Genomic DNA, 26,414 nt, shown 5'->3' on the forward strand with positions numbered 1-26,414 from the left:
TTCCTTCTCCCAGCTGCTGAGCTAATTCTCCCCTCTGTTCTCTCCTTCATAGCCCTTTTACCACAATCAGTAAACTCTGCTCACTTCAGAGGCATGTTGGGCCCTACTCAGAGGACCTGAAGTCTGTCCACATCCCTGTTACACACCAAACTGGGTGTGTCAGAAAGCCTGGAGCCGTTTAATTGGAAATGCTATGCACAGCAACATTTGTTAGGGCATGCAGCGATGACCTATGAATGTCTTTAAAGCACTGGCACCCTTTTTAATTTGGCCTGGATGCTGTTGGCTCTGCTCTTCCAGGTGCTCAGCCTATGGTTTAAATTCTCTGTATCCAGTGTTTACAGAATGAGAGATAAGACCTTAATTTGCAGCAAGAGAGTTGAGTAGTACAGTCTGGGCTAAAGGAGCTCTTGTTCCTGCCGGTTGTCTGTTGCCATTATGCTCCCTACCCTGGGTCATCTTCACCCGGGGAGATGCCAGCAGGGAGCTCATGGCTTCTTGATATTTGGGCATTGTTCGTGTTCAACAAGCTGGCAAGGAAACAGGGATCAACTGATAGAGCAGTAAAACAAAACCCTGATGGTGCCATCATGCACAATGCAAAGATTCTGGTCTGCAGGTAAAGACAGTTTGTGGAGAATCTTTTCCCCATTTTTCAGAGGTGGTATCATGCATTCAGCTCAGGCTTTTCCTTTATTGCCAGTAATTGTTAGAATAACTGCTAGGGTTTCTAGAGATCATGGGAGTCACCTTTGTCTTCTCACTGGAAAGGAAGATTTTCCACAAAGGTGTTGCAGAAGTCAGGCTCCCCTGCCCAGTGGAAAATCCTGAGGGATACTTGAAACAGTGAGAAATAAGCAGGACAAAGTCAATGATAATGAAGATTCAGGAAGATGAAATTCAGACAAAGGTCATGTTCTCTGTAGGTTTCCTATTCTGGGATGTAGTAACTTGGGATATGGGTAAAAGATACAGGAAATAATTGTTTTTCTTCACTTGACCATGTTGAGCCTTAGCTGACATGTGTTAAAGTTGTAGCTCATTGGGGCTATCCTGAGAGGAATGAACAGGACCTCTAGAATGTCTGGAAACTGTAACCTACAGAACAGGGAGCAATGGAGCCGTTTTGTAGAAGGAAGGACTCTGAGTGGGGCAAGTCATTTTGTTTACAGAAGGAATTGGTATGGACAATGGCCAGTAGTTCTCCACAGACACTGGTGACACTACAAGGGGTAACCAGCTTAGCTTGTAGTGAAGAACAACTAAGCCAATGGACAGGAAGAAAAATCTTGGTGTAGGCATGCTTGATCCTGAGCTCGGTGATTATTTGTCCCTTCAGCCCAACACTTACATTCCTCATCCAAGCCATCTCAAGGAAAAAATATCACCTACCCAAGAGCTCACCGGCTGAGTGTTCCCAAGTTCTGTGGGACTTTCCTGGCTTATTCTGTCACAGAACTGGTTACCTGTTTTGGTATTTGTATTTCATAATCAAACACAGACCCTCAAGTGAGTTTTGTGAAGATCCAGTTATTTATTTTGCCTGAGACATTGGCTCAAGTTGTGTTCCAAGAAGTCACTTACATAGATTTTTCCTAAAATTTTCATTTGTTGTGGTTGGTTGAGGTGTGTTTTGTTTGGAGTTCATTTAATCTGGTTTCTCAGTGAGACAAGCCTGAAGAAGCTATGGTATCTATGTATTTATGATGATTGTCCTTCCTTCCCTTTAAAACTTTAGAATCTATTTGTCAGTTCAAGCCTGAATTGCTGAAATATTGATTCTTACAAGTTGCCTGTGAAGAGGCCTTTCAGAGGGCATGGGCTCTGTTAGTGCCTCTTCTGAAGGAAGCATTGCCATCTGAGTGCTTACTAAACAGAGTAGTCCTTTGTCTCAATTATGGTTCGTGGTCGTCTTACCCTGATTTTTAATCATCGGTGTCACTGTTATACAATGAATCAGAGGTATTATGCACCAGGACTTTTTTAGGTGATTTTTGCGAGGTATGAATGAAATGCATTGGGATTTGATCCTCCTGCTTTTAGAACAAACAAAAGACTCACCTTGAAATCCTGCAGATGCTTTTGTGATGCCATGTAGATCTGGTCTGTAAAATTCATAATCACTTATATGTGTATACATATGTATGTTTTGAACCTTGGTGCAGCATTCTAAAGAAGTCTGTCACTTGGCTCTGGCTCTTCATGATACAACTCACATTACATTCCTGTCCCATTTACAGGATGTTTCCTGTAGGAGCAAAATGGACCACACATAGTATTTGTAGCCCAGCATTGCTGTCTTTTAGACAATGATGAATTAGTTCATATGGAATGACACTAAAAATTGTCACAAGTAGGAGAATAAGGGCAAATGTTTGTGCATTGAGACTTTTTGATGTTTCTCAGGCTGATATGAAAGAGATCAAAGGAAAGCATCAGAACTTAGAGATGAGAAAGTGCTTGACAAAGGCAAGGTTTGGAAAATAAGTATGAATTGCAAATAATAGAGCTGATATTTCTTCTGGCCTTGCAGGAAAGAAGATGGCTTCATATTAGTGATACCTTAATATCTGTTCTGAGGTAGTGTTTTTCTTGAGCTTGTTCACACAGAGGTGTTCAGTCAGCTGGCTCCCTGAAAACTTCTTTGAAAGTTGCTTCAAAATGAGGTTAGTTCAGCAAGACTTTTTCCATGTTACTGACTTCTAAGACAGAATTATTTATCTTTGAAAGAGCAAATATTTGTATCTCATGTTGCTGTTCTTCTGACAGTAGATTCTGCCCTACTGAGTTCATTGTGTCCTACCAGAGGTGCTTCTTTCTTGAGCGTTCCCTTTGTTCCCTTGTCTTTATTTTCTAAGTGAAGTTCTTTCTAACCTATGACTGGCTTCTCTCAGGTGAGTTCTTTGAATGTTTTCCAGCTCATGTGACTGAATGCTGCACAAATCTTACAGTGAAAAATATAACAAACGAAAAGAGAATAGTAAAATCATGAGCAGTTAAGCCCAGAAAGAGGAGAGTTGGGTCCAGCTAGAAATAACCACATTTGAAGAGAGTTCCTGGCATCTCCATGTGATGATGGTAGGCACTTTTTGTGCTCTGTGTTGTATGAAGCTGATGTAGTAGCTCTCATATTCAGAAGTTATAAGGAAATGCTGCAAGTTCAATTGTGGTATGACCAGAGCACCCGTTTAAGGGCTTTAAATAAAAATCAAAGATTTTAATGTTAGAGGTTAATTTTTTTCCAAAATCTTGCCCAGAGTCTTACAGAAAAATAAGGAGAGACTTCAGGACTTTGTTGCTTACCTAGGGTTAGTGATGTGGGGAATTTGTCTTGAAACCATATTTTGGTTTTCAGGGTATAGGGTTTGTTTTAGTTTGAGATTTTGTTTGGTTCTGAGGCAAAGAAGATCTTAGTACTTGGTTCTAACTAAGAGAAATGTCTCCCCAGAGATCACTGCACCAATACCTTTATTCTCTAGGATTACATTGCTTTGTAAATTGTCATAGTGCATTGAGGCGGACAAATTTACCTTGTCTGAGGCTTTATCCTATGAAAACTTAGGAAAATATTGGTGAAGAGGAAGTGTCAGCCAGTTGAACATTTCCATTCCTTACTTTTTCACAAGCACCCTGCCATTAGCCTGTTAACATCAGGCTTCAAGTTAAAGCTCTGTATGATGGCATAGACATGTGTGAGCAAATAGTACAAGAGAGCCCTGAATTTACAATGAAAAATAAACGCACCAGTACAGAACTACAGCTATGGGAAAACCCTTGGACTTAGTGCCTTCTCCCCAGTCCCACATGTAGGTAGTAGGAAATACAAATTCAGAAATGTTCTTTTACTAACTAAGAACAGTGACTGTAGCCAGAAGAGGCATGCAGAGAAGAAAATGTAAGAACCCCTTTTTTAAAGGAAGTAAGTGACTCGGGAAACAAGATTTTGGTCATATCTGGTGTTAACATAGTGCAGGTACCCAAAAATGAATTCAGGAGTAGTAACAGAAAAAAGGCTCCCAAATAAGAAGCAAGGCACCAAACACACAATTTGGCAGTGGCTGAATGTGTGAAGATGTGCTCAGCGCTGTGCAAGAGAGGACAGCAAACTTGCCAAGCCAAATTCCAACTAGACAGTGGCTTAACTATCCCTCCATCAAGGAAAGCCAAACTGCAACACCAAGGAAAAGTATGTTAGGGTTAAAATAGCAGCACATAGAGATTACTGAGGAATATGTTTTGATTGATGGATGTATTTATTTACAGTTAAACTTATTAAACAAGTGGTAAATTATACCTTCAGCAGATCCACAAACAAAACCAGTGCTGGAAGAGCGCACATGAGGGTTTGGCTTTTCCATAGCAAAGCTGCAAAAAAAAAAAAAAAAAAAAAAATGACTGTTTTGAAAAGAAAACAGGTAACATCTTGTGGATAAGTTACTCTAAGAAGCAGACTCGTTGTGTCAGTCCAGCAGAGCTTTACAGAATGCTTACTGAAGAAAAAAACCCACAATAATTTGTGCTTCTAATAAAATGGAAGCCATTAAGCAGATAGACAGAGTTTTTGTCCTGAAGTACGTAAAGCCAGGAAAGCAGCTCTGACAGTCCTAGAAAACTCATCCAAGGTGCCTGTTTGCATGAGGGATTGAGAATGTCATTAAGGAATATATGAACCTTCACAGCACAGTAGCTGTTCTACTAGAATGTCATCTACTATTAAAATCCCTATGACTCTGAGGACAACTGATAGAATGACTCTTCTGTCTCCCAGAAGGAGCCAAAAAAGAACTAAAACATTTAAGAAGTAAGTGCAACACCATACATGGCAAATCCGCTCACCACCAAGGTCTGTGGCACAAGTCTGGAGAAGCCACCACAAAAAGCCCATGCATCTGTAGCTCTTGTCATATTGTAAAATGCTGCTCGCCCAACAGGAGAGTTTGGGAACCAAACAAATCTCTGTCCTCAGTCCAATAGAACTGGAGTAAAAATCAAGTCACCTGTGAGCTAATTTCCAGGCAGAAGCCAGGAAGAAACTGTGCGTGGGCAAAGTGGCATGAACCTTACCAGTGTTCACACTTGTTCCTCTGACTGGAGAAAAGAGAAGCCTCATCTTCTTGTCATATGTCCCAAAATACCACTGTGGATTGAGTGTCCAGTATAGTATTGTTTATGAAGATGCTGAAACCTTTACTGAATCTTATGTCAGAAAGTGTGGTATCTGATTGCAACACATACCAGAGCTGTTTGGAATAAGAAGAATCTCTTCAGGCAGAAACATGCTGCTTGCTGTGCAAATATGGCTGTGATAGAGATCAGGCACTCGATGTTCAGTGGGATATATAGATGGGGACAAGATGCAGAAAATGCCAATGAAAATACAGAAATTCCAAACATACAATGGAGCAAAGTGGGAAGGATGAGTGGCTTAAATGTAGAAAAATGCAGTGAAGCTGAACATAGCCATCTTAACTGGGGCTATACAGAGTTGACCTACTCTTTGCTGCCCAGCTAAGGCAGCCAAACGCCTTGCATGAATTTACCCACTTATTTATCACTATAGAGCTTTTCCTGCTAACTATACAAGCATTCAGTCTTATTGTAGGCAGTCTCTTGGTAGGCTGGGAACTGGGTGACCTCCTGAGCCCTCAAGTGGTGACTGGCATCATGAACTGATAAAGCGTTTCAGCAGGCACAGTCTGCATGGATCTCGTTCCACCATGTCACAACCATCATTTTAATGATAAATTAGCACCTAAAATTATTATTATGCTACCTACGCCCTTCAGTGTGGTCTTAAGTTTGCAGTAAGAGCTATGACTGGTATGAGAAACAGACAGGAGAGCCAGGTAAAGGTTGAAATTTTCCTCCACTTGTAAGCAAAAGACTACATGAAATCATAACCAGAATTCCTTGTCAGGATTACTTGCTCAAGGTAAAAGAAGCAGTTTTACTGGCAATTGCGGAGATCTCTATGGGTCTGGGAGCTTCCCATGTTGGCAGTTTCTCACTGTGTCTTGAGGGCTGTTGGTCACAGGAGGCACCCAGTTGTTAGGTATTCAGAGCACAGCAGCATCCAGCCCTCACCTGAGCTGTTCTTGGGCACAAAGGTACAGGCTTTGATCAGATAAATCCTTATCATGTAAGGGAGAAAAGGACTGGCACTGGGACCGCAAATACGGTGATTTATCTGCTGCAAGCACAAAGCCTGAAGATGAGATGTAACACATGCAGCATGCCCTCGGCAGGGGGCGGATCAGAGAGAAAAGAAACAAACCAACTGGGTGACCACAATGACCAGCTCAGAGCTTTGCCTTCCCAGCTAAACAGAGAGTTGTGACCTCTCTTTTTCCTGAAGGGTGGAGCTCTTCTCACTGTTCTGATGGTTTTTCCTTTTCTTTTTTTCCAAACTTCTTAATTTACCAAGTATGAAACCCAGAAGACAACAATTTCCACAGCAGTGAAGAGGTGATGAGTCATGAAACAAAAACAAGGTAGCGGTGGCAAATATGAGTGTTAGTGCAGGGGTGTATACATGTATAGAAAGAGAGAGGTTTTGGAGAGCCTCTGTTTACATTATCTTTACTACCAGGAAATGAAAGTGTAATTTTGCTCTGTTAACGATTTTCCATCAATTTAAACAGCAGACTTCAAAACTCTGACACATCAGAACAAGCATTTTAATGGACTTCAGAGTCTGGATGAGTATCACGAATCTTGATGACATTGGTATGAGCTGGGTCTTTGTCTCTGACAGTGGTTCCTGTTAAATGGACACAGACATTTATGTTAGCCATTCCTTTTCACGAAACTCAGAAGCATTTCAGGAACTTATCTTGGATATTACAGTGTATATTCATCTCTGTGTGTTTGTGTTCCCTGGGCCTCCTATCAGATGAAGCAGCCCAACCTCTTGATGGTTCTCATAAACTAAACTGCCTGAGGTGGTGTCAGTATTTGAATAAGACTCCTTTATTCAGCCTGTTCCTGGTTTAGGTATCCCTTCGTTCTGGTAATATTTCCTCTCTTTTAAGTGGGAAATGTCACCAGAGCTCCAAAATGAAAGCTGGCTGTGTATGGGTTCTTTGCTGATAACGTATGTAGGTTTTTGCTATAGGCAGTGCTCAACGTGTGCCTTTGAAACTGTGCTGGGAGAAAACTGCAACAGCAAAAGCCTGAGAGAGGTGGCCCTTACTTCTTCATCACCTGAGGTATATGAGTGTGTGTGGCTGACTATAGGCAAAGCAGGCACTGGATTTGAGAGAGTGCTGCAGGCTAGTGCTTCAGCTTCACCCTTCAGAAGTGCCACCATCAAGGTGAGGCTCGGCACACAGCAGCAGTGAAGCTCAAGGAGATAGATACATACCGGACACCCTCGAACCAGGAGCCACCTTTAAAACTTTCCTTCTGGGGCTGAGTTAGAAGACAGAAATAATACTACTGTCTTTTCTCATCAAGTGTGGCTAGGCTGTGTCAATACTAAAGCATGGACAGACCTTCCGTGCAAGATGATATTAAATAAGTCTGTTTACTTGTTATGTTGCTGTGTTAACTCCAATGCATCTGTAACTGGTTATGTCACCACAAATCATGTGGCAGTGTTAGATTTTGTTTGTTTGTTGCTTTCCTCTGCACAGGTAACATGGAGTTTGTTTCCCTTTAGAACTGATTCTTTCCCCTCTACCTCACAGTATCCAAATTGTCATTCTGTGTCCTTGAGTCTCTTTAGTCATGCTCCTATAAACCAGCCAGAGAGGGCAGGCAGTTCTTTTACGGAACCTTTAACATCCATGGTGTTGCAAGAAAGCTTCCTTTGCCCCTAACAGGAAAAATCCTTGGCCTGGGCAGCAAAAGCATCATTGAATCTGCTGGTGCTGAGCAGAGACCTCTTCTTGCAGTTGGTGGTGACATCCACAGAGATGACTGGTATTTCATCTGAGACAGTACGACCTCTGTGGGATGAAGGACAGCCCGGCTTCTATAAGAAGCTCTGACACCTTGAACCTCATTGGGTAAACATTGTTCAGGACTGTGGAGTCCTTATAATGTCTTCTCCCCTTCAACTGAAGACTTTTCCCTAATAGTGGAAACAACAAGAAACACAATAGCATGAAGCAGTATTGTCCCTGAGGGCCCACTGCTTTGGTGGTGCAAACCAAGGGAGCTCTGTTTCTGACAGAGCTAGTTCATCTGAAGAAATGGCCTTTCAACCATATGGATTGATTGCCACATGCAAGTGACTGGAGGCTTAAAGTTTATTGTGCATGCATTTTCAGATTGGACAACCAGTAGTCTGTACAGCTGAGTTTGCTGAGACAATCAATACCCAACACCCTCATGTCCTGCCTCTTGCTGCTAGTGGGAAGTGGAGCTCAAGCAAGTAACATGCAAAATGCACGTGAAGGGATGGGGTCAGGGAATTCATTTTGTTTCCATAAACAGTAAAAAAATGTCCTCATGATCCCAGCGCACTTGCCATAACATAGTAAGACCATGATTAGCACTTAATACTACTTAATAAATATGCTGATCAACTTAGGCAACAGCAATTTGTAATTGCCTGGATGAGTAGCAAACTTGAGCAGTCAGCAGTGTGAAACAGTCATAAGGGAGCAATTCATTAATTCTGCTTTTCGTTTTAATGTTGAATTTAGGCATCACTCCCTAATAGTCTGCAGAAGTCGTCTTCAAACACTGCAGGTACATTTGGCTATCAAAAGAGTCGGTATTTCTTTATTCTGTATTTATTGCTGAATGGGGGACAAAACCCTCATCTGTTATTTGGGGGGCTGTGAGAAAGGGCATAATAGCATGGAGCTCAGCCTGGGGAGGGATGAGGAGACTATTGAGAGTTTATGGGTCAGGATTAAAGGGAGCGCAGGGACAGTGACATTTTAGTGGGGGTCTGCTACAGGTCACCGGACAAGGAAGACTGAGCAGATGAGGCCCTCTACAGACAGATAGGAGTAGCCTCACCTTCACAAGCCCTGGTCCTCTTGGGGGACTTCAACCAGCCCCATGTTTGTTGGAGGGCAGGGCACAAGCAATGCATTGATGATAACTTTCTTCTCCAAACGATAGAGGAACCAACAAGGAGAGGTGCTCTGCTGGACCTTGTTCTCACCAACAGTTAGGGGCTGGTGGGGAATGTGAAGCTCAAGGACAGACTTGGTTGAAGTGACCATGAAATGGTGGAGTTCAAGATCCTTGGTACGGCAAGGAGAGCACACAGCAAACCCTGGGCTTCAGGAGAGTGGAGTTCTGCCTCTTCAGGGATCTGCTTGGTAAGGCACCATGGGATAAAGCCATAGGGGGAATGGGAGCCCAGGAAAGTTGGATAATATTTAAACATCACCTCCTGCAAGCTCAGGAATGATGCATCCCAACAAAGAGGAAATTGGGCAAAACACCAGGAGTCCTGCATGGGTGAACAAGGAGCTCCTGGACAAACTCAGACACAAAAGGGAAGCCTACAGAGGGTGGGAGCAAGGACAGGTAGCCTGGGAGGAATGCTGAGAAATTGTCCAAGCAGCCAAGGATAAGGTTAGGAGAGCTAAAGCCCTGGTAGAATTAAATCTGGCCAGGGATGTCAGGGGCAACAAGAAAAGATTCTATAGGTACATCGGTGATAAAAGGAAGAGTAGGGAAAATGTGGGCCCTCTCTGGAAGGAAACGGGAGACCTGGTTACCGGGGATATGGAGAAGGCCAAGGTACTCAACAACTTTTTTGCCTCAGTCTTCCCTGGCAAGTGCTCCAACCACACCACCCAAATCGCAGAAGGCAAAGGCAGGGACTGGGAGAATGAAGAACTGCCTGCTGTAGGAGAAGATCAGGTTTGAGGCCATTTAAAGAACCTGAAGGTGCACAAGTCCGTGGACCCGATGAGATGCATCTGCAGGTCCTGAGGGAACCGGCAGATGAAGGGACCAAACCACTGCCCATCACATTTGAGGAATAAAAAGGAAGACCCAGGGAACTACAGCCCAGTCAGTCTCACCTCAGTTTGGCACTTGGAGGCAGTTGTCTGGGCTTGGGGATCCCAGGAATCCTGTGAAGCATCTGCGGAGGTTGCTCAAAACCCCCACTTGGTCCCCACTGAACAGGGCCTGTCAGGTATCTGTCAGGGACAGAGCTTGCTCTAACAGCGTGTCTTGTTCACCCAGACCCCACATGTTGTTTCAAAGCCTGCCTTCTTTGCACTTCCCATTTTGAGAACCTGTATCCGCATAGGCCTCGAATACAGCACACCCACCCTCCAGCATCCTCCTTCCACAAACTTATATTCTTCAGGTTAAATATTAGTCAGCAACAGCTCACATACATAGGATTTGGCTTTATTACCTGAGTAAATACATGATTACTGAAGGGAGTTTCCGAGGGCAGGAGGTGTGAGCTGTGCAGCTCCCCTTGCCCTCCTCGCTCCCTGCCGCCAGCACACAGCCCATCACAGTGGCGGGCAGGGATTTCTGGATCACAGCTGTCATGAGTTTTCCCAGTTCTGCTGTCCCATTTGCCCTGTATCACTTGATCTACACTGGCTCTTCAAATCCAGCTCAGCAAAGACTGCCAGCTGCTGCGGCGGGGCTGGCCCCAGGAGCAGGCAGCCCAGTGAATGCCTTGCTGCTGACCTTTGGTTCGAGTACCAATATTTAGCAAGCAAATATTTAAAACCATGCCATTAAGAAGGCAGGCACGGCTTTACCCTGGGGACCTCGGGCAAGGGGTGCTGCTTAGGTAGCCCTGTGTTGGGAGAGGAAGGGGCAAGCAGCCTTCTTTCCTTCCTCTCCCAGCCCATAACACCCCCACCTGGGAAGGGGCAGATGCTTAGACCCCAGCCCCAAATGGCTGCTATACCCAGCAAGGCAGGAGATTTAAAGCCTTGGAGGGCTGGAATTTGTTTCAACCCCAAAGGCAGAAGAGCTGTGGCCATCGCTGCTGCTCACCTTGCCTGCTGCCCCACGCAAGCAGAGGCTGTGGAACAGGGAGGCCACCTTGCCGATCTGGCTGACCAGAGCACAGCTGCCCCATGGGACTGTCCCCAGCTTCTGGCCTGTTGCTGTGGCTGGGACCCACATACTGATGTCCTCAAGAAATCAATTGGTGTTGGTCAGGTGCAGCAACAGGCCAAGAGGGTATTTTTCTCTCAGGAGTGGCACAGAATTAGCTCTCTTGGTCAGTTTATAATTAGGTACTTGCACCTAACAGTATTCTTTCTGTTGGATTTTTATAGTTTTGTCTCTTCTTTTTTTAAATGTGAAAAATAATCAGGCTTAAAATAAAATAATGTAAAAAAAAAAAAAATCAAAATTACCCTGGAAAGAGTGCTTATAAAAAGAGAAAATCCTTGCCAGAGGGATGCCACAAGCCGCAGAAATCCTGGCCTCAGGCCTCCCTTTTCCGCAGCTACTCAGAGATTAACCAGGGTCTGTAAGCAAACAGCTTAAAGGAGCCCAGCTTAGTGCCTGGGTGTCTCAGGCTGTCCCAGGGACCGCCAGCCTAATGCCCTTCCAGCAGCCCCTCCCTCCCCCCCAAAGGCGATGCCAGGCAAACAGAGCCAGCCCTCGCCCTCCTCACGCAGCAGGGAGCCCGCTGCGGGACAGACCGGACTCGTGCTGGGGCTCGGGACCTCGCAGAAGAGGGTGTTTCGCTGCAGACGGGCGCGGAGCCATGTGTATATAAACCCGGGCAGCGGGCTGGGGAGGTTGCTAAGCACAACCGCACCTCGGCTCGCTCGGCAGCCCCGCGGCTGAACCCCGGCGCATCCGAGCGTGGCAGCGACCTGCCCATGGGCTCCCGCCTGCTGCTGGCGCTGCTGCTGCTCCAGGCAGGTGAGTACCACCGCTCGGCCCCTCGCCCTCCCCGTGCCTCTGCTTGCCGCCTGCTTTGCCAGCCTCACGGCAGGCATCTCGCCGTGGTTTGGCCAAGTGGAAAATAAAGCACTGCTCGACTCTCTCCAGCTTTACAGCAGGGGCTGTGTAAGTGAGCTGCCTGCCCACCTTGCTAGCGGTCTACATTGCTGGGGCTTTATAAACACAGCTCGTTTTCCTTCTGAATAGTTTTCTGCTACGAAGTTGTTGGTATCTCTGTCTCTTCATAGAAATCGTAGAATAGTTAGGGTTGGAAAGGACCTTGAGGTCATCTAGTTCCAACCTCCCAGCCATGGGCAGTTGGAAGTAGCCTCTTGTTCTACCAGTGACCATGGAGTAAGCAGTTTAAAATTTATCTGAAGTTAAAATAATTTCTGAAAAGGCTGTTAAAAAGGGCCATAAATGTCTGCTCACATAAAGCCCTCACATGCAGAGACGTTACACTAAGCTGTCAGGATGGAGGTTATACCTGCAGTACAGTTCTGAAATAAACACCTAAACCTTGACTTAATCCACAGCAAAGGCAGCCCATTTAAGCAGAAAATAGAAAGTGTGAGTTGTCAGATCCACCTCTGCTCCCCTCCCTGCAGGTATGTTCTCTGCTAAGGTGCCCCATTAGTAGTATAACTAATGAAGGGACATGCTCCTTAATGGCTAAATGCAGGCTGCTGGGGAGATGCAGACCTTTTCAAGGCTTTCCCAGCTGTGCTGTCTTGAGCTGCCCAGCATAGGAAAAGCAGTTTCAGTTCTTGGACAAGTTATTAGCCCTACACCTGAATACTGAAGCTTACTTGCTGGGGCTGACCTCTCAGCTGCAGCGACACATCAGCTCAAAGCCCAGCCAGCCTTCAAAGAACAGAGTGGGAACATCAGAGGCTGCCTGGATGCTGGAGTGACTTCAAGCTCTTGCAGAGCGCGCAGCCCTAAGCATGCTAACCAAGTCTCTTTGACTTAATTCCCTTTGGGGCTTTCTCTCCACTTTCATGAGCAGCTCTGCACTGTAATTACAGTTCCTTGATCCTCAGAGATACCCCTAAAAGAAGAAAGGTCTTTCTTCTCCTGAGTGAGCTGCAGTTACCTTACACCAGCTTCAGCCAGTGACCAGCAGACCAAGAGGTCAGCAACAGACAGCTAAAAACCTGCAAGCTGCTTGTCAGGAGGCCTGAATGCCTACAGAGAAGTGTTTGTTTCCATTTTGTTTCCACTTTGAGGGTCTGCAAACTGCAACAGGTTGAAAAAGTGTGATTTTAACCCAAAATCCAGGGCAGCTCACTGCTTGTGATTTCCCCTGGGGCACCTGGGAGCTGAGCCCCTTTCTAACTCCGGAGCCCCACTGTTTAGACTAGGGAAATAGATCATCTCTTAGTTTTGAATAACACCCATCTAATGTGTTTTTAGCATGAAACCTGAACACTCGAGCAGTGTTTAGGGGAGCAGTGCAGTTACTTTTTCAGGAATGTGCATTTAATCCCTGAGGAATGCCCTGGGAAGTATAAGGAGGCTGTGTGAAACCCATACCGGCACAGCCTGAGGCACCAATCGCAGGATGGGAAATGGTGTGGGGCAGCACTCCACTTCCTGAAGGAGTCTTGGCCTGTAGAGAGGGAGCAAAGCCCTGCCTTATTCTGCATGGGGAAGGACCCTCCTTGCCCTTGCTGGTGTCTCGATCAGGCTAGAGGGGTGAGATAGCCCAAGAGATGCTGGGTGTGAAGCCCAGGGAAGGGGATTAGAGGCTGGGTTTTAAAAGGAAAGCAACAGTTTTAAATAGTATTGAGTCCTCGGGTGGTTTAGGGGATTAATTAGTCTGTGTTTGCACTGCACTTTGAAGAGGTCAAACGTGCAGGAGGCAAAGAAACTTCAGTGGTGGGTTCCCAGCTCCCAGCATCACCTCCCTCTCCATCTGAGTGAGCTGCAAAGTACCCCCTTTCCAGCAGGCTTTTCTTGTTGGAGTGGCTGTGCATAGCTGGGATGAACTGATGGGGTTGGCGGTCGGTCTGTGGGGTTCAATACTAGTGGTGAGTAGCTTTGCCATGCATGATAGAGCAGTGCAAAGTGCTCTTTGTCCTTCACAGTGGACACAGGCAAGAAATACTCCTGTCTGTCACTATCCTTAACATGATAAGCACCAACATTTGCAGCCGAGCATCAGAGCTGTTTGAGCATTAGGGGCAGGGCACTCCTGGTTTCTGTAAGGGTCACTGCCTGTGATTTCTGAAGAATTGCAAATTAGCACGTGGAATCACAACCCTGCTGGAAAGACTTGTACCTCGAAACCCCCCCGACCGGTTTAGGTGGCCACTGGCACAGGACACAGAGCTCCTTTTGTCAAAGTTAATGCAGCCAACCTGATGTTATGACTTACATGGAATGTAATAACGGAAGCGGGGGTAAGTGTTGCCAGCACCTCCAGATGCTCAAAAGAAAGCTGATACACATACATCTTGGCTTGTGTAGGCGCTCTATCCTCGACAATGTGTACTTTACAGGCTCAGGGACTTGTAGCTGACCCAACACAAATTAATAGTACTGTCAGCTTTTTGTGATCTGGAGAAGGTATTAGAACATCCAGAATAGTAGGGGAAACCTGGATAATATAAGGCACCTTGGGCAACACAGAAACTTCTATTTTTGCTTAGAGCCCAGGTTAAGTCTGATTGCGTGCTTGTCCTCTGCTGTTCCATGTCCCAGCTGGGACCACAGCATAGCTGGTAAGCTGTCCCAGGTTTGGGAGCTCTGGGGTGCAGTGAAGCCCAGCTCTGCATGGTGCTGGCACAGGCGCTATAAAGGCAACAGCTTGGGCTACATGTTCTGTAAAACCAGGAACGCTGCTCTCAGGTGCCATATAGCTGCAATCACACCCTAGTGCACCAGAGCTAGGGAGTCTTGCTTGAAATGAGCTCTCTTTGCAGAGATAGCTGGCTTGGGTATTTCTGCATCCAGCCCCCAGATAAGGCCCCACGCAGTCCACTTTGCAGGCTGAATGCCATGGCTAATGAGATTGCCAGGGCTCAACCAACCCAACCAAACCAAAAAATCCCCCTCTAAGGACTTAGGAGGATCATGTGAGGTGTTTTTAATCCTTGTGTGTAGCCGTGTCCTGTCTTTGCAGTTTGGAAAGGTGCTCTGGGAAAATCCCATTCACTGCATACCCGAGGAATCATTGAATTGGCAGGAGCTATATCGTGTGGCACAGGACGGTCTCCCTTGGCATATATTGGCTACGGATGCTACTGTGGACTGGGAGGACATGGCTGGCCTAAAGATAAAACAGACTGGTAAGAAGAACCTCAACTGTGTGTCCAGAAGCAGTGCAGATCTCTCCACTCTTCCCTGTTTATGCTATGGTGACTCCACGGGCTCGTTGCTACCTTGTAAAGAGAGAATTCAGTACATATGAATATCACTGGGGAATTGTGAGGACTCACGTATCCCTTGGTGTTTGAATGAGGGCTTAGCCAGCTTCTGGATGGGACCAAAGCTCTTGGGGCTTTGTGGGGTGGAGAGCAAAGGAGTAACCAGGATATGATTTCCTGAAATAGTTGCATGTTTATTCATAGAGAGCAAGCCCTGCCTGAAAAAAAGGGGAGTGATCAAGGTATTTGGAGGGTTGTTTCACTCAGGTGCTGAAAATGGCTGTGATGGGAATGTCAGTGTTCATCCTCTGGAAGAAATCTAGGTCATCGCAAGAAATAATAAACCCCGTTGCCTTCGTTGCCTGTTAATTCACACTGAATTGAGGAAGAACAACAACAGGGGAGAGCATGGTCTTATTTCCCCTTTTCTTTGTCGGTAGGGAAGATGCTGTGCTTATTCCTGAGGCTACAAGCAATGAGTCTAGGAGGTGTTGCTATCAAAGGTTTCTTCCTTGTACTTTGCAATTAGCATACATTTAAATCTTGAGCATGGTGGCCTTTTGTGTGCTCTGAGCCTGTCATCTGCAATCTTGTCTGCTTTGAAACCTCACAGACAGAGCACATGAATCTGTTTATCTACAGTCAATAGGGTGTGTGCTACCAATAGGCAAATGCAGCTTTTAGCAGAGGTGAAGGCACTCTGGGTGTAAAGGTGTAGCTCATCAGGAAGGAAACTGAGCTTTCCAGAGTATCCAGCTGTTGGAGACATTTCACATTGCTACAGAACCAGACTTTGCTGAATTGGCAGGACAGAAAAAGGGTAAAAAAGGAAGAAAAGATGCCAAGGTTAAAGACCAGCTCCTCTGTGGGCATGAAAGAACAGGTGTCCCTTGAAACTAGTGGAACTGTCTTCATTGATGTAGTGAGATGTTTCACTCCCAAAGTCCTCTCATCGCATCCCTGGTTTGTATCTATGAAGCATTTCATCTATGAAATCTATGAATTCATCCATGAATAGGGGACTTAGAAATGATGAGTAGCTGCCTACAAAATGTCATCGCTTTCATGTGTAGAGATTTCTTTTACTTTTCATTACTATCTCTAGACTGGCTTATCACCACCTACAGCAGTGTCTGTAAGGTGGTGTACTTTTTGTTACCCCTGGACCAGCTCTCATAAGAAGGCCTTTAAAGTAAAGCACGACTTCACTCGTCTGGAGTGCTTCTTTTACTGAAGAGCTAACACCTAAAAGCTGTTTTCTATAGAGGTTGAGTGACCCCCAAGTTTAGGTGACTCTGGGAGATGCAAGTGGTCAGCACTCCTGAAAAACAGCCGGAGGGAATAATATACGGACACATGCTCATCAGCCAGTGTTTCTGCTGCCGTTTGATTTCCATGGGATATGTTTTTTATCCTAATGGCAGAAAATGAGACTCTGTAACTGGAAATGCCTCAAAACACCAGGTGGTTTGTAAAAGGGAAGCTTGATCCTTTACGTGCATTCATTATTTTTCCTTAGCTGCAATGCTGGGCTGCAAAAAAGTACCCAAAACAAAACAAAGAACCAAAACCAACAAAAAGGTTTCCAGTCAGGTTCTTAGCTAGGAAGAACTGGCAATGCCCCACCAGATTTAGCCCTAAAAATTCCCATTTCATGTTTGCTGGAGGAATCTTCCGTTACTGAGAACTGCTGCAAAGCTCAGGGTTGTTGAGTACCCGTGTCTGCCAAAGTGACCACATTCTTCATATTTGCCGTTCTAAAACAGAAGGAAAGCAGAGTGTCAAAACGACTGGCCAAGAGTGGCAAACACTGTTTCAAATTACTCATCCCCTTGACACTTCTAGGTTTGTTACTGAGACCCTTACAAAAGGAGTAATTTTCTTGTGAGTAATTCAGTTGATCTGTCTAGACAAGGCTAGAGTGCTTCCGAGCACCTCTCTTCTATGCGAAAAGAAAAAATACCATTGAGTGGGTAATCCTTTTACAGGGTTTATTCCACACACTGACTTTGATGTGGTGCTGTCAGTAACTACCATTTCACTCTTTTCCGCTCTCACACTCCCATCACTTTGAGCCATAATGGCATCCCGTCTGCATAAACTCAATCGATTTCTTTCTCCTTCTCCTTTGTGTTCCCCTGGATGGCTGCAGCACTCATTTTGTAAAGCAGGACCTGAAGGTGCTCAGCATCTCCTTGAAAACACCAAATGCCATGAAAGGCGGAGTGCCATATATGAGTTAAAGCAAAACAAAAGGAGGTACAGCAGTGATGGTGCTGTTAACTCAACAAACACAACATGACAAATTCTTACCTTAATGGCATTTGCTGAGCCGCAGGGATCTGGCCAGCTGATTCCTGAGGACCGGCTGGAGCTGTCTGCAGCCATTAGGGCTGTCTCGTAGCCCAGACGTGATGAACAGCTTGTTTACTAAGTAGATGACACAGTTGTGTTTGCTTTCCATACCTGTTGAGCAGTGCTCTCACATAGTGTTGGCTGGCTCTGTTTGCATGGGTCTAACTGAGCGTTAGCAGGTTGTTGAAGGCGTAACACCACACTCTGACCCAGGTGCAGGAAAGGGCATTTCCAGACCGGAGGGGACCATCTGAAGGTGGCAAAGGACAGTGATAGGTTTCATCAGTCTTCATTCTCTGGCAGTGCAGTTTCAGCATGTCTGCAAGAAAGGTTTGTAAAATATGAGCCAAAGTCTTCTCGCTTTGTGTTGGTGTGAGCCACGTGTCACCCTGCTGCAGTTATGGGTATCATCAGGAGGAACTGGTGTAATGAGAAGCAGAATGGTCCTGCAGAATTTACGCAATCCACTGATTCTGCCAAGCCAGATACGGAGCAGCAAGTTCTCACAGTTAGCTAGCACATCTCTCTAGTGCTCATTTGCATGTCCTTGCCTGATTCACAGACCATCTTTTGCCCTCTCCAAGACCTGTTCTCACTTCTCTTACCTCTTTTCTGTTAATTCCCTCTTTTTCTCCATGAAGAGCACTTTCATTCCCTTGGCTCACAGGCTCCTAACTCCTTCCTTTGCCTGTCTACCTTCATGTTGTTCCTCCTCCCCACATCACTAACACCAACTTTACCAACTTGACTGATTCACTCCCCAGACCTCACAAACGGTACGATTTCTACAGCTCTGCTTCAGCTCAGCCCTATTTGTGGCTCTCCACCACGGCCTCGTGTGCTCTGTGTCCCATATATGCGACACTGACAATGGGCCTGCTCTGCCATCTGTCATCCCTCTGAGGATGGATGAGACTGTGCTGCAGGTTCAGGTATGTTAGCCAGGATGCCCTGGGCTACAGGAACTCCTCCAGAGGACACAAGCCCCAGTCATAGCTCAGTCCTGTAGTCCATCCCTGTCATATCGTATGACACACTGTATAGGGACTCAAACATTGGAGAATGCTGAGGCTTTCACACTGTCCACAAGGCTGCAAATTCTTCTCTCCTTTGGCCTTTCACCTCTAACCTCTTCAGAACAAGCCCAGGAGTGAGGTGTTACTGGACCAACAAAGATCTGAACCACAGCCTCTTACTGCCATCTTGTCCAACAGAACTGATTCTATGGGCTGAATAAGGTTTTCTCAATTACAGCAATTTCCTCATGGGAAAGCATCTAGATACATATATCCCATAGGCCTGAGTCCCATTCTGAAGTCCTTTGAGGAGCTGGCATGGAAGGAGATGCTAGTCTGCTCCTGATAACCTACATTTCTAGATTTCACAATGCAGTGAGTAGTCTGGACATAGTCATCACACAGGTTTCATCTTCGCGAGCTGAGTGAAAAAAGGCATTTTGTTGGAAGACTCCTCTGTGGGATGAAATTGCTACTTCCAGCTACTAAATTGGGAGCCCATTCAGCAGAGAAAGCATGCTGGACTAAATTCAGCCTGTGTGTAATCACAGCAGCCTGAATGAAGGCTGAATTTGAGCTGGCTGGTCCGATTCTGTTGTCCCTTTCACACGATTTCCCTGATCTTGTTCCAGTGATTTTATTAGAATTTGCATCAGTGGTTGATGCACTTCAAAATAGTTTTACGTTTCCCCCTGGGCTTTATCACCTCACACTGCTCACCAGCCTCATAGCTGTAAACCAGTTTCTGAGAGGAAAAAGTCCTGCAGCCAAATGATGAAGTCTGTGATGTTCCTGAGCTCTCAGGTAAGGTACTGGGCAGTTCCTGATGGGTCCCCAGAGGAGCCCTGCTTCCTGCACAAGGGACCTTTGTCCTCCTTGCAGGGTTGTTCCACTTTTCTAGAGGGACATAATGATGGATCCCAGACTTTTATTGACTTTTCAGGTATGTTGACCTCAGTGACAACAGTCACTGTTGGCCTCAGAAGACAACAGTCAAGGTTTTCAGCTGGATTTGGTAATCTATGGGAAGCCAGCACAGCTATGCTCCCTTTGGGCCACCTCATCAACCTCTTGAACAGATTAACATCAAGACTCAAGAGCTTCTCTGAAAGCTGTCTGCTCTTCATTTACCTCTAAGATCAGCCTGCCTCGATGCTTCCCAGTCAGTAGCACAGTTTCTCTGTAAAGTCCCAGTGATCTTGCAGGGACAAGCTTCTGGAAACTCAGAAGATTGCTCCCCTCTGGCTCCAGCCTCTGAGCTTGCATCATTGAAACAACCTTTGTTATTCGGCAGTGGACATCTCTAGGTGCTGAATATTTTCTTGGTGTATTTTGAGACCCTAAATTACCAGAATAAAGTTCAAGCGGGGTCAAATGGTCTATAAATTCTTAAGTAATTGACAGTGGGAAGTATCTCACTGACCAGCCTGTAGGACAGATGTCATCAGCTGAGCTAGTGACCCTCAGCCCCCTCTATGGTCAATGAAATGCAATTGCACTTGCAAATGCAGTGTTTTTCAACTATGGCAGCTCTCTGTAGTACAGTAATATGAACTGTGCCCCAGACATGCATAAATGGAGTACAGATCAGTACCTTAGCTGTGGATGTTTACATTTAGGCATCTGAAGTTAACTGATATGAATTCCAGCATTGGGGTTGATGAGTTTGTAGCCAGCCCTCAGAAACTGTATGGATCAAAGGTTGCAGGCCCACGTGAACTGAAGAGATGAAGCTGCTTGGTGATGCTGAGGATACAAAACACATCCTGTCTCCAAATCCTGGGATGGGTCTGATCCTTAGCCAGTGAGCTGCGATCACACTCTTCATAGGAGCATACCAGGTCCCTTCCAGTGAGATTAGCATGTATTGACCACACCTGCCTTTCTGAGGGCAAAAGCTCAGAGGAAGAAGCACAGTGGTCATGGGAGCAAATATGGCACTAATGAGCTCCTGAGCCAGGAATGACAGGATGCTGGTTCATCAACAGATCAGTTACTGACGAGGTGGGGCAAACACTGCTGTTGTGAGCTCTGTGTGAGTGCAGCACTCCTGAGTACGTGCAAACACCCCTGAGCAAATCATGCAGGAGGATGCCCAAGCTCTACCTTTTATTCTCCCACAGGTGCTGCCACAGGCACGACTGCTGCTATGACAAGGCAGAGAAGGAAGGCTGCAGCCCCAAGGTGCAGCGCTACCAGTGGGCATGTGAGCGGAACGCCGTGCAGTGCGGTAAGGAAATGCTTGCTCGCTTCAGGTTCACTTCGTTCCCTCCTTGGCAGGCACTAGGCTGACCTAAGAGCTTTGTGGGCCTCAAGGGTAGGTCTGTTGTATGCTGAGCTGGTTTCAAAGCCGCTTTAGGCAGCATCCGTTCTCCTGCAAGCTCTCTGCCCATCCCTTGTCTGGATTGCTAGGCTTGCCAAGAGTCCCCAGCTGCAGCTGGAGGAAGGCTGAAGCTCCAGCACCACCACTCCAGGTAACGTGAGTCCTCTTGAGGCAGAGGAGTGGGAGTTGGGGCAATGGAGCCCACACATCAGCCATCTCAGTGTGGTATGGATGCAGATGCTTCTCCAGAGGCTCTGCACTCATTCCCATTAAGCATGCCTGCTCCTCACTGACCTCTCCCCATAGCCGTGTGATGGTCTGCAGGGCTGGTCTTTCCATGGCAGTTCTGGCACTCCTTCCAGCAGGACTGTTCACTCTTTTACTTACCACTGCGTACTGCTGGAGAAGAGCCGTGCTGTTACACGTGGATGCAAGATGGGTGAAGGAGGGTGCCAGCCTGCACCTGTGCCTCATGTGGGGCTCCAGCCTAAAGCCCTGGGGCTTCAGCGGGCATTTTGAGGATTGCAGAATCAAATGCTCTTGAGGTCTGCAGGCATACAGCAAGTGTAAGCTGTGCTCAGCTCTACAGCTGGTACGCAGTCAAGGTCTTAAATTGCACAGGCACAGCCCATCAGTGGTTCACACCAGTTTGTTTTGACATACACCAGATGACTTGTCACTTCTATTTCTAAGTCTCCAAAAAGTTCCTGGTGGTAAAATCCATTGTGGAACACTTTGAAAGGTTGAAAAGAAACATGTGAGAGTAAAACTTGTTCTCATTCCACCCAGGCTGCTTCTTGAACACTAAAAGACTGTTTGTCTTTATCAGAATTCCATATGCTACTGGTGCAGTTTTCAGCCTCTCCAGCAGCTGAAAAGCTGGTAGCAGGTACGGGACAGGGCACAGCACATCTGCAGTTGCTCTTTTCCAAGTGCCAGAACAATCTATTAAGTACAAAGTGCTGGGTAAAGAATGGCTAAGTGCTGGCTAATGTTTTAATATGTGGCTCCTCTCCCTCCCACTTACCAATACTTCCATAGCTAACCAGTATTTTCTGCTAGCAATTTTTTGAATGGAAAAAAGAATTCCTGTTTCTTTTTGCTGTGAAGAAACAACCCTCACTGCACATGTGAGATGTACTATTGAGCCCCCAGACATGTGCAATGTCTGTCCCATAAAAGTGCACAGGGCTGCAGTTGCTCCAACCTGGCTAATGAACATTAGTTAAACAAACACCATTAATTCCTTAGACTGATGTCCAGACAAGGCCTGAGAAACATCCATTAACTGTTCTCCACAAGCCCTCATCAAGCTTCATTTCTCCTGACATCCCCCATGGGAAGGAACTCTAGAAACGTGTTCAGAAGGCAAATTTCCTACCCCAGGCTACCGCACAGCAGGTTTTTCTGGGCTGTGAAGGTATAGTACCTGATCCCATTCAGACAAAAGAGATATAAGAGCAACTCACGGAGCATGAGTGAAGGATATCTGGTGGGTGCTTCTACACGCTCAGGCTTCCAAATGTCCCTGTGGGAGACTGCTCCTTTCAAAGCAGCATTGTTTTTCCTTTGAAATTGGTCTGGTTTGCAAAGGGAGGAGTTAGCAGGGAAATGGACTGACTGGAGGGAAATGGAATACTGTTAGCTCAGGCTAAGCTAAAATCATTTTCTTTCTTAGCTTCCACCGCTGAACTAAGCCCTCATTGTTCACACAGCTCTAGAAGTGAGGAGTGCTCTGAGCTGGGCAGATTTTTATAGGCATTGCCAGTTTATGTTTAGGGGCTACTTTCTGGTGCTCTTGGTGACAAGGTCAGACTTATCAACAGAGACAGCACAGGGGAGGGTCAGATCTACACACATACAACCTGTTGGTCCTTCTCTCCTCCTGCTCCCACAGCCTCTGTTCCCTAAGAGTTGCTTTATTATGGAATAGCTCCTCCTGAAACTGTTTCTTACCTTCATCCAGAATCCCTCATTCTTCACTCACATTTCCTTTTGCAGACAACCTGGCAGACCGGTGTGAAAAAATGGTGTGCCTGTGTGACCAAGAGGCAGCCAAGTGTTGGGGAGCAGCCCCATACAACCCACGCTTCGTCCTCTGGCCAGACTTTTTATGTGGACAGACTCATCCCACCTGCCATTTCGGATATGGGGGGCCAGAGTAGGGTTTTTTAGGACCTTTCTTATAACCCTTTGAAACTGAAGGCGCTGGAATAAAATTTTACCTTTTTTACCAGGAATAACAATGGTGTGAGAGAATTTCTGTCAGGACAAGGTTTATGGGGAGGAGCGATAGGGTAACATACATGCTGAAGGATAAGATCCTGCTCTGATCATGGCCTTCCCAGAAACAGAGGGTTTGGTCTGCAGCATAGTGGGAACGCATTACCCATCACCAAATGGCTTTTTTGCCCTTTCACATTGCCCGACCTGCCTCCCACACACATGATCTGGATAATACGTAGAGGCTTCTGCTGGGCTGGCTTGTTAAAACAAACCAACAAAGAGACAAACCATCTCTGTGAAAGATACACCGGCCTTGGAAGTCCTGGGGCATGCCAAACTGGAAGCACAGTGATCCACTTAATTTTCCTGGACCTGCAGGAGAAGAGGGGACATCAAAGAGAAAGGAAGCCTCCTTATTCTTTATTTTTGCTTGCAGGGATTTTGCTTCCCATCAGAAGGAAAAGCAGAGTCTGGCCCAGGGCAAGGCTCCATCCTTTCTTGCATGGTGTGTGTGTGTTTTTCTAAATTTGTATAGCCAGCTGTCTTATCTCTCATGTGCCTGCCTCACAGCACTGGGGACCCTTCTGAGATGTGTTCAGAGGTAAGCAGAGTTACGCTGGCCTACTGCTGTTGCAAAGCCAGCAAGGGTTTCTGACTTCTACTTGCCAGTAGGCACACCCATACTTTGCAAAAGAACTTATTCCCTACCCAGTACACATGCTTCAGAGCTGATATGGCACTCTCCTATACTGACATACCCCATGGTTACTGATCACCTGGGAATCAAGTATTTTCCTGTCTGGAAATGGGGACTGTGGAGAACATTAGTCACGTCAAACAAATCTTTCATCGCTCATTTTAAGGGCATTACAGGCTTATATTGAAACACTACATCTCCTTCTGGCAAAAGTAAAACAAAATCCTATTCTTTCAGCCATGGGTAGCTATATTCAAGTTGGCCACCTTTGCCTTTTTGGTACAAACCTGTAGGCTGGAGCAAGCCTCTGTCTCGTGAGACCCCACTTGGAGTATTGTGTATAGTTCTGGTGTCCTGTACATAAGAAGGACATGGAGCTGTTGGAGCAAGTCCAGAGGAGGGCCACAAGGAAAATAAGGGGACTGGAGCACCTCCCGTATGAAGACAGGCTGAGAAAATTGGAGCTGTTCAGCCTGGAGAAGAGAAGGCTGCGCGGAGACCTCATAGCAGTCTTCCAGTATCTGAAGGGGGCCTACAAGGATGCTGGGGATTGACTCTTCATCAGGGACTGTAGTGACAGGACAAGGGGTAACGGTTTCAAACTTAAACAGGGGAAGTTTAGATTGGATATTAGGAAGAAATTCTTTACTGTGAGAGTGGTGAGACACTAGAACAGGCTGCCCAGAGCAGCTGTAGTTGACTCATTCCTGGTAGTGTTCAAGGCCAGTTTGGATGAGGCCTTGAGCAATCTGATCTAGTGTGGTGTTCCTGCCTATCCAGGGGGCTTGGAACTAGCAATCCTAACCATTCTTTGATTCTATCAAGCCAATCGGACAAGAGCCTCTATATTGGGAAGTGGAGACAGGTAGGAGTCACAGTTGCACTCCCAGAAGTAACACATTTGATTTTCTAGGTAGGTGTTAGCAGATGGGGAGCTGCGGGATATGGGTAGGTCAGGCTCCTTCTGTCTCTTCTGAAGCACAGCTAACAAACTTCAATACTACCTTTAAAATAAAAAGCAATGGCAGGGAAACATGCGATGTACCTCATCAGAGCCTAAATTCAGAGGTATGAGGCCAAACTAAGTGGGTTTTGGCTGGCAATAAGACATATTTCTTCACAAAAGGCTGTTTTGCTCCTGGCTGCAGGAGGATGCTGAATATGCCATTGTGGCTGAAAAGCTGCAGGAAAAAGAAACAGACTAACAAAAATAAAATGCCAAAGACAACATGTACTGAGGTAAAGGCTTTTATTCCATCTAGAGCTCCATTTTCGGCTTATGGGGTGTCAGAAGTTGTTCCACCTGCAGGCTTTGCATCTTCCGGCGACTCATGTAAAGCTGCACCTCAAGCTACACAGAGCAAGGAGAGGGAGTGATACGGAGTTAGTACAACACGATAAACTCTTCCAAGGCTTCCTGGCAAGTAAGGAAGTTGTGACACTGTTCCTGCAAAGGGTTTGCAAGGGGATGATGCTGTGTGGGCAGCAGCAGCTACGGGGCGTGGGTGGGTGTCTCGGCAAGGACTGGAAGACTCCCCGGTAAGGGAGGCAGAGCTCCTGGCTCTGTCCCTGTCTCCACCACGCTGGCCATCAGGTGGCGGCAGCGGCACAGTGAGTGGCGAGAGCATCTTTCCCTCCAGGGATTTTTTTTTCTGAGCAAGACGAGGAAGATCTTTGGGTGCTGGGGTAAGAGGTACAAACCACACAGCTCACCACCGAAAGCAGAAAGTCAGCTGGGCTCCCTCTGAAACGCAGACCACATCCTGGTTGCGCAAAATGGGAACTAAGCTCGTTTCAAAATCCAGCCTTCAGTGTCAGTCTACTCTAATTGGACCAGCTGACAGAGCCGGAAAAAAACAGGCGAGCTTTCAGGTTCATCAGTTTCTTCTTGGCTCATTTATTTGGCTCATTTCTAGACATGGAAGTGTCTAGTTTTCCCAATCTGATCAGCTGATCTAATAAAAGATATTGCTAGGCTTTCCAAACCACACCTCAAACACACACTTAGGCCATCACAGGCTTTCTGTATGCAAAGCATTACAAGAATACAGATGCAAGCACATAGTTGGTGGGAGGAAGAACCATCCTTCAGCATGAACCTAGGAGAACTGAAGGGGAGCCAGGACTTTGTTAAAAGAAGTAGCAGCATGTCATCAAACAACTCTGCTGAAGTGGAAATTAAAGAAAATCCTATTGTTGTGTTCATAGGAACTCATTAGGCCCATGCATGAAGCTCTACCCTACATAAACAAAGAACTATTTGAAAAAGAGAATACAGAGCCAACCCTGTTACAGTTTCATCCACACTGCTTATTTCCTGAACCAGGTACTGTGTCTGACCAGGGGTAAGTGAATGGCTAATTCCTGCTTAAGTTCAAAAAAACAGGTACCTTTGGAAATAGACAATTGGGTTCATCTTTCTGGAAAGGTATTCCAGGCTTTGGTTTGTGTTTCCTACCTTGGTGAGAGCCTTGTCTGATGCAGAGGACACACCTCCTCAGCTGGGGGGTTAAAATAACGATCAGAACCATTATTCCTCCAACACCAGCTGCCACAACCCCAATGATTGTTCCAATGGA

The 26,414-nt window shown here is 46.1% G+C and overlaps 1 protein-coding gene across 1 annotated transcript; it reads left to right on the forward strand.

The window, feature by feature from the left end:
- Positions 1-11,783: 11,783 nt before the first annotated feature.
- Positions 11,784-23,077, forward strand: LOC308218565 (phospholipase A2-like; the record flags this gene model as incomplete). Its single annotated transcript, XM_080612774.1, has 4 exons — positions 11,784-11,826; positions 14,975-15,140; positions 20,713-20,819; positions 22,914-23,077. 4 exons carry the CDS (start codon positions 11,784-11,786, stop codon positions 23,075-23,077), a joined length of 480 nt encoding a protein of 159 aa, XP_080468900.1.
- Between the last annotated feature and the right edge of the window lie 3,337 nt (positions 23,078-26,414).

The sequence above is a fragment of the Psittacula echo genome (assembly GCF_963264785.1).
Source record: "Psittacula echo genome assembly, chromosome: 3".
Lineage (NCBI taxonomy): Eukaryota > Metazoa > Chordata > Aves > Psittaciformes > Psittacidae > Psittacula > Psittacula echo.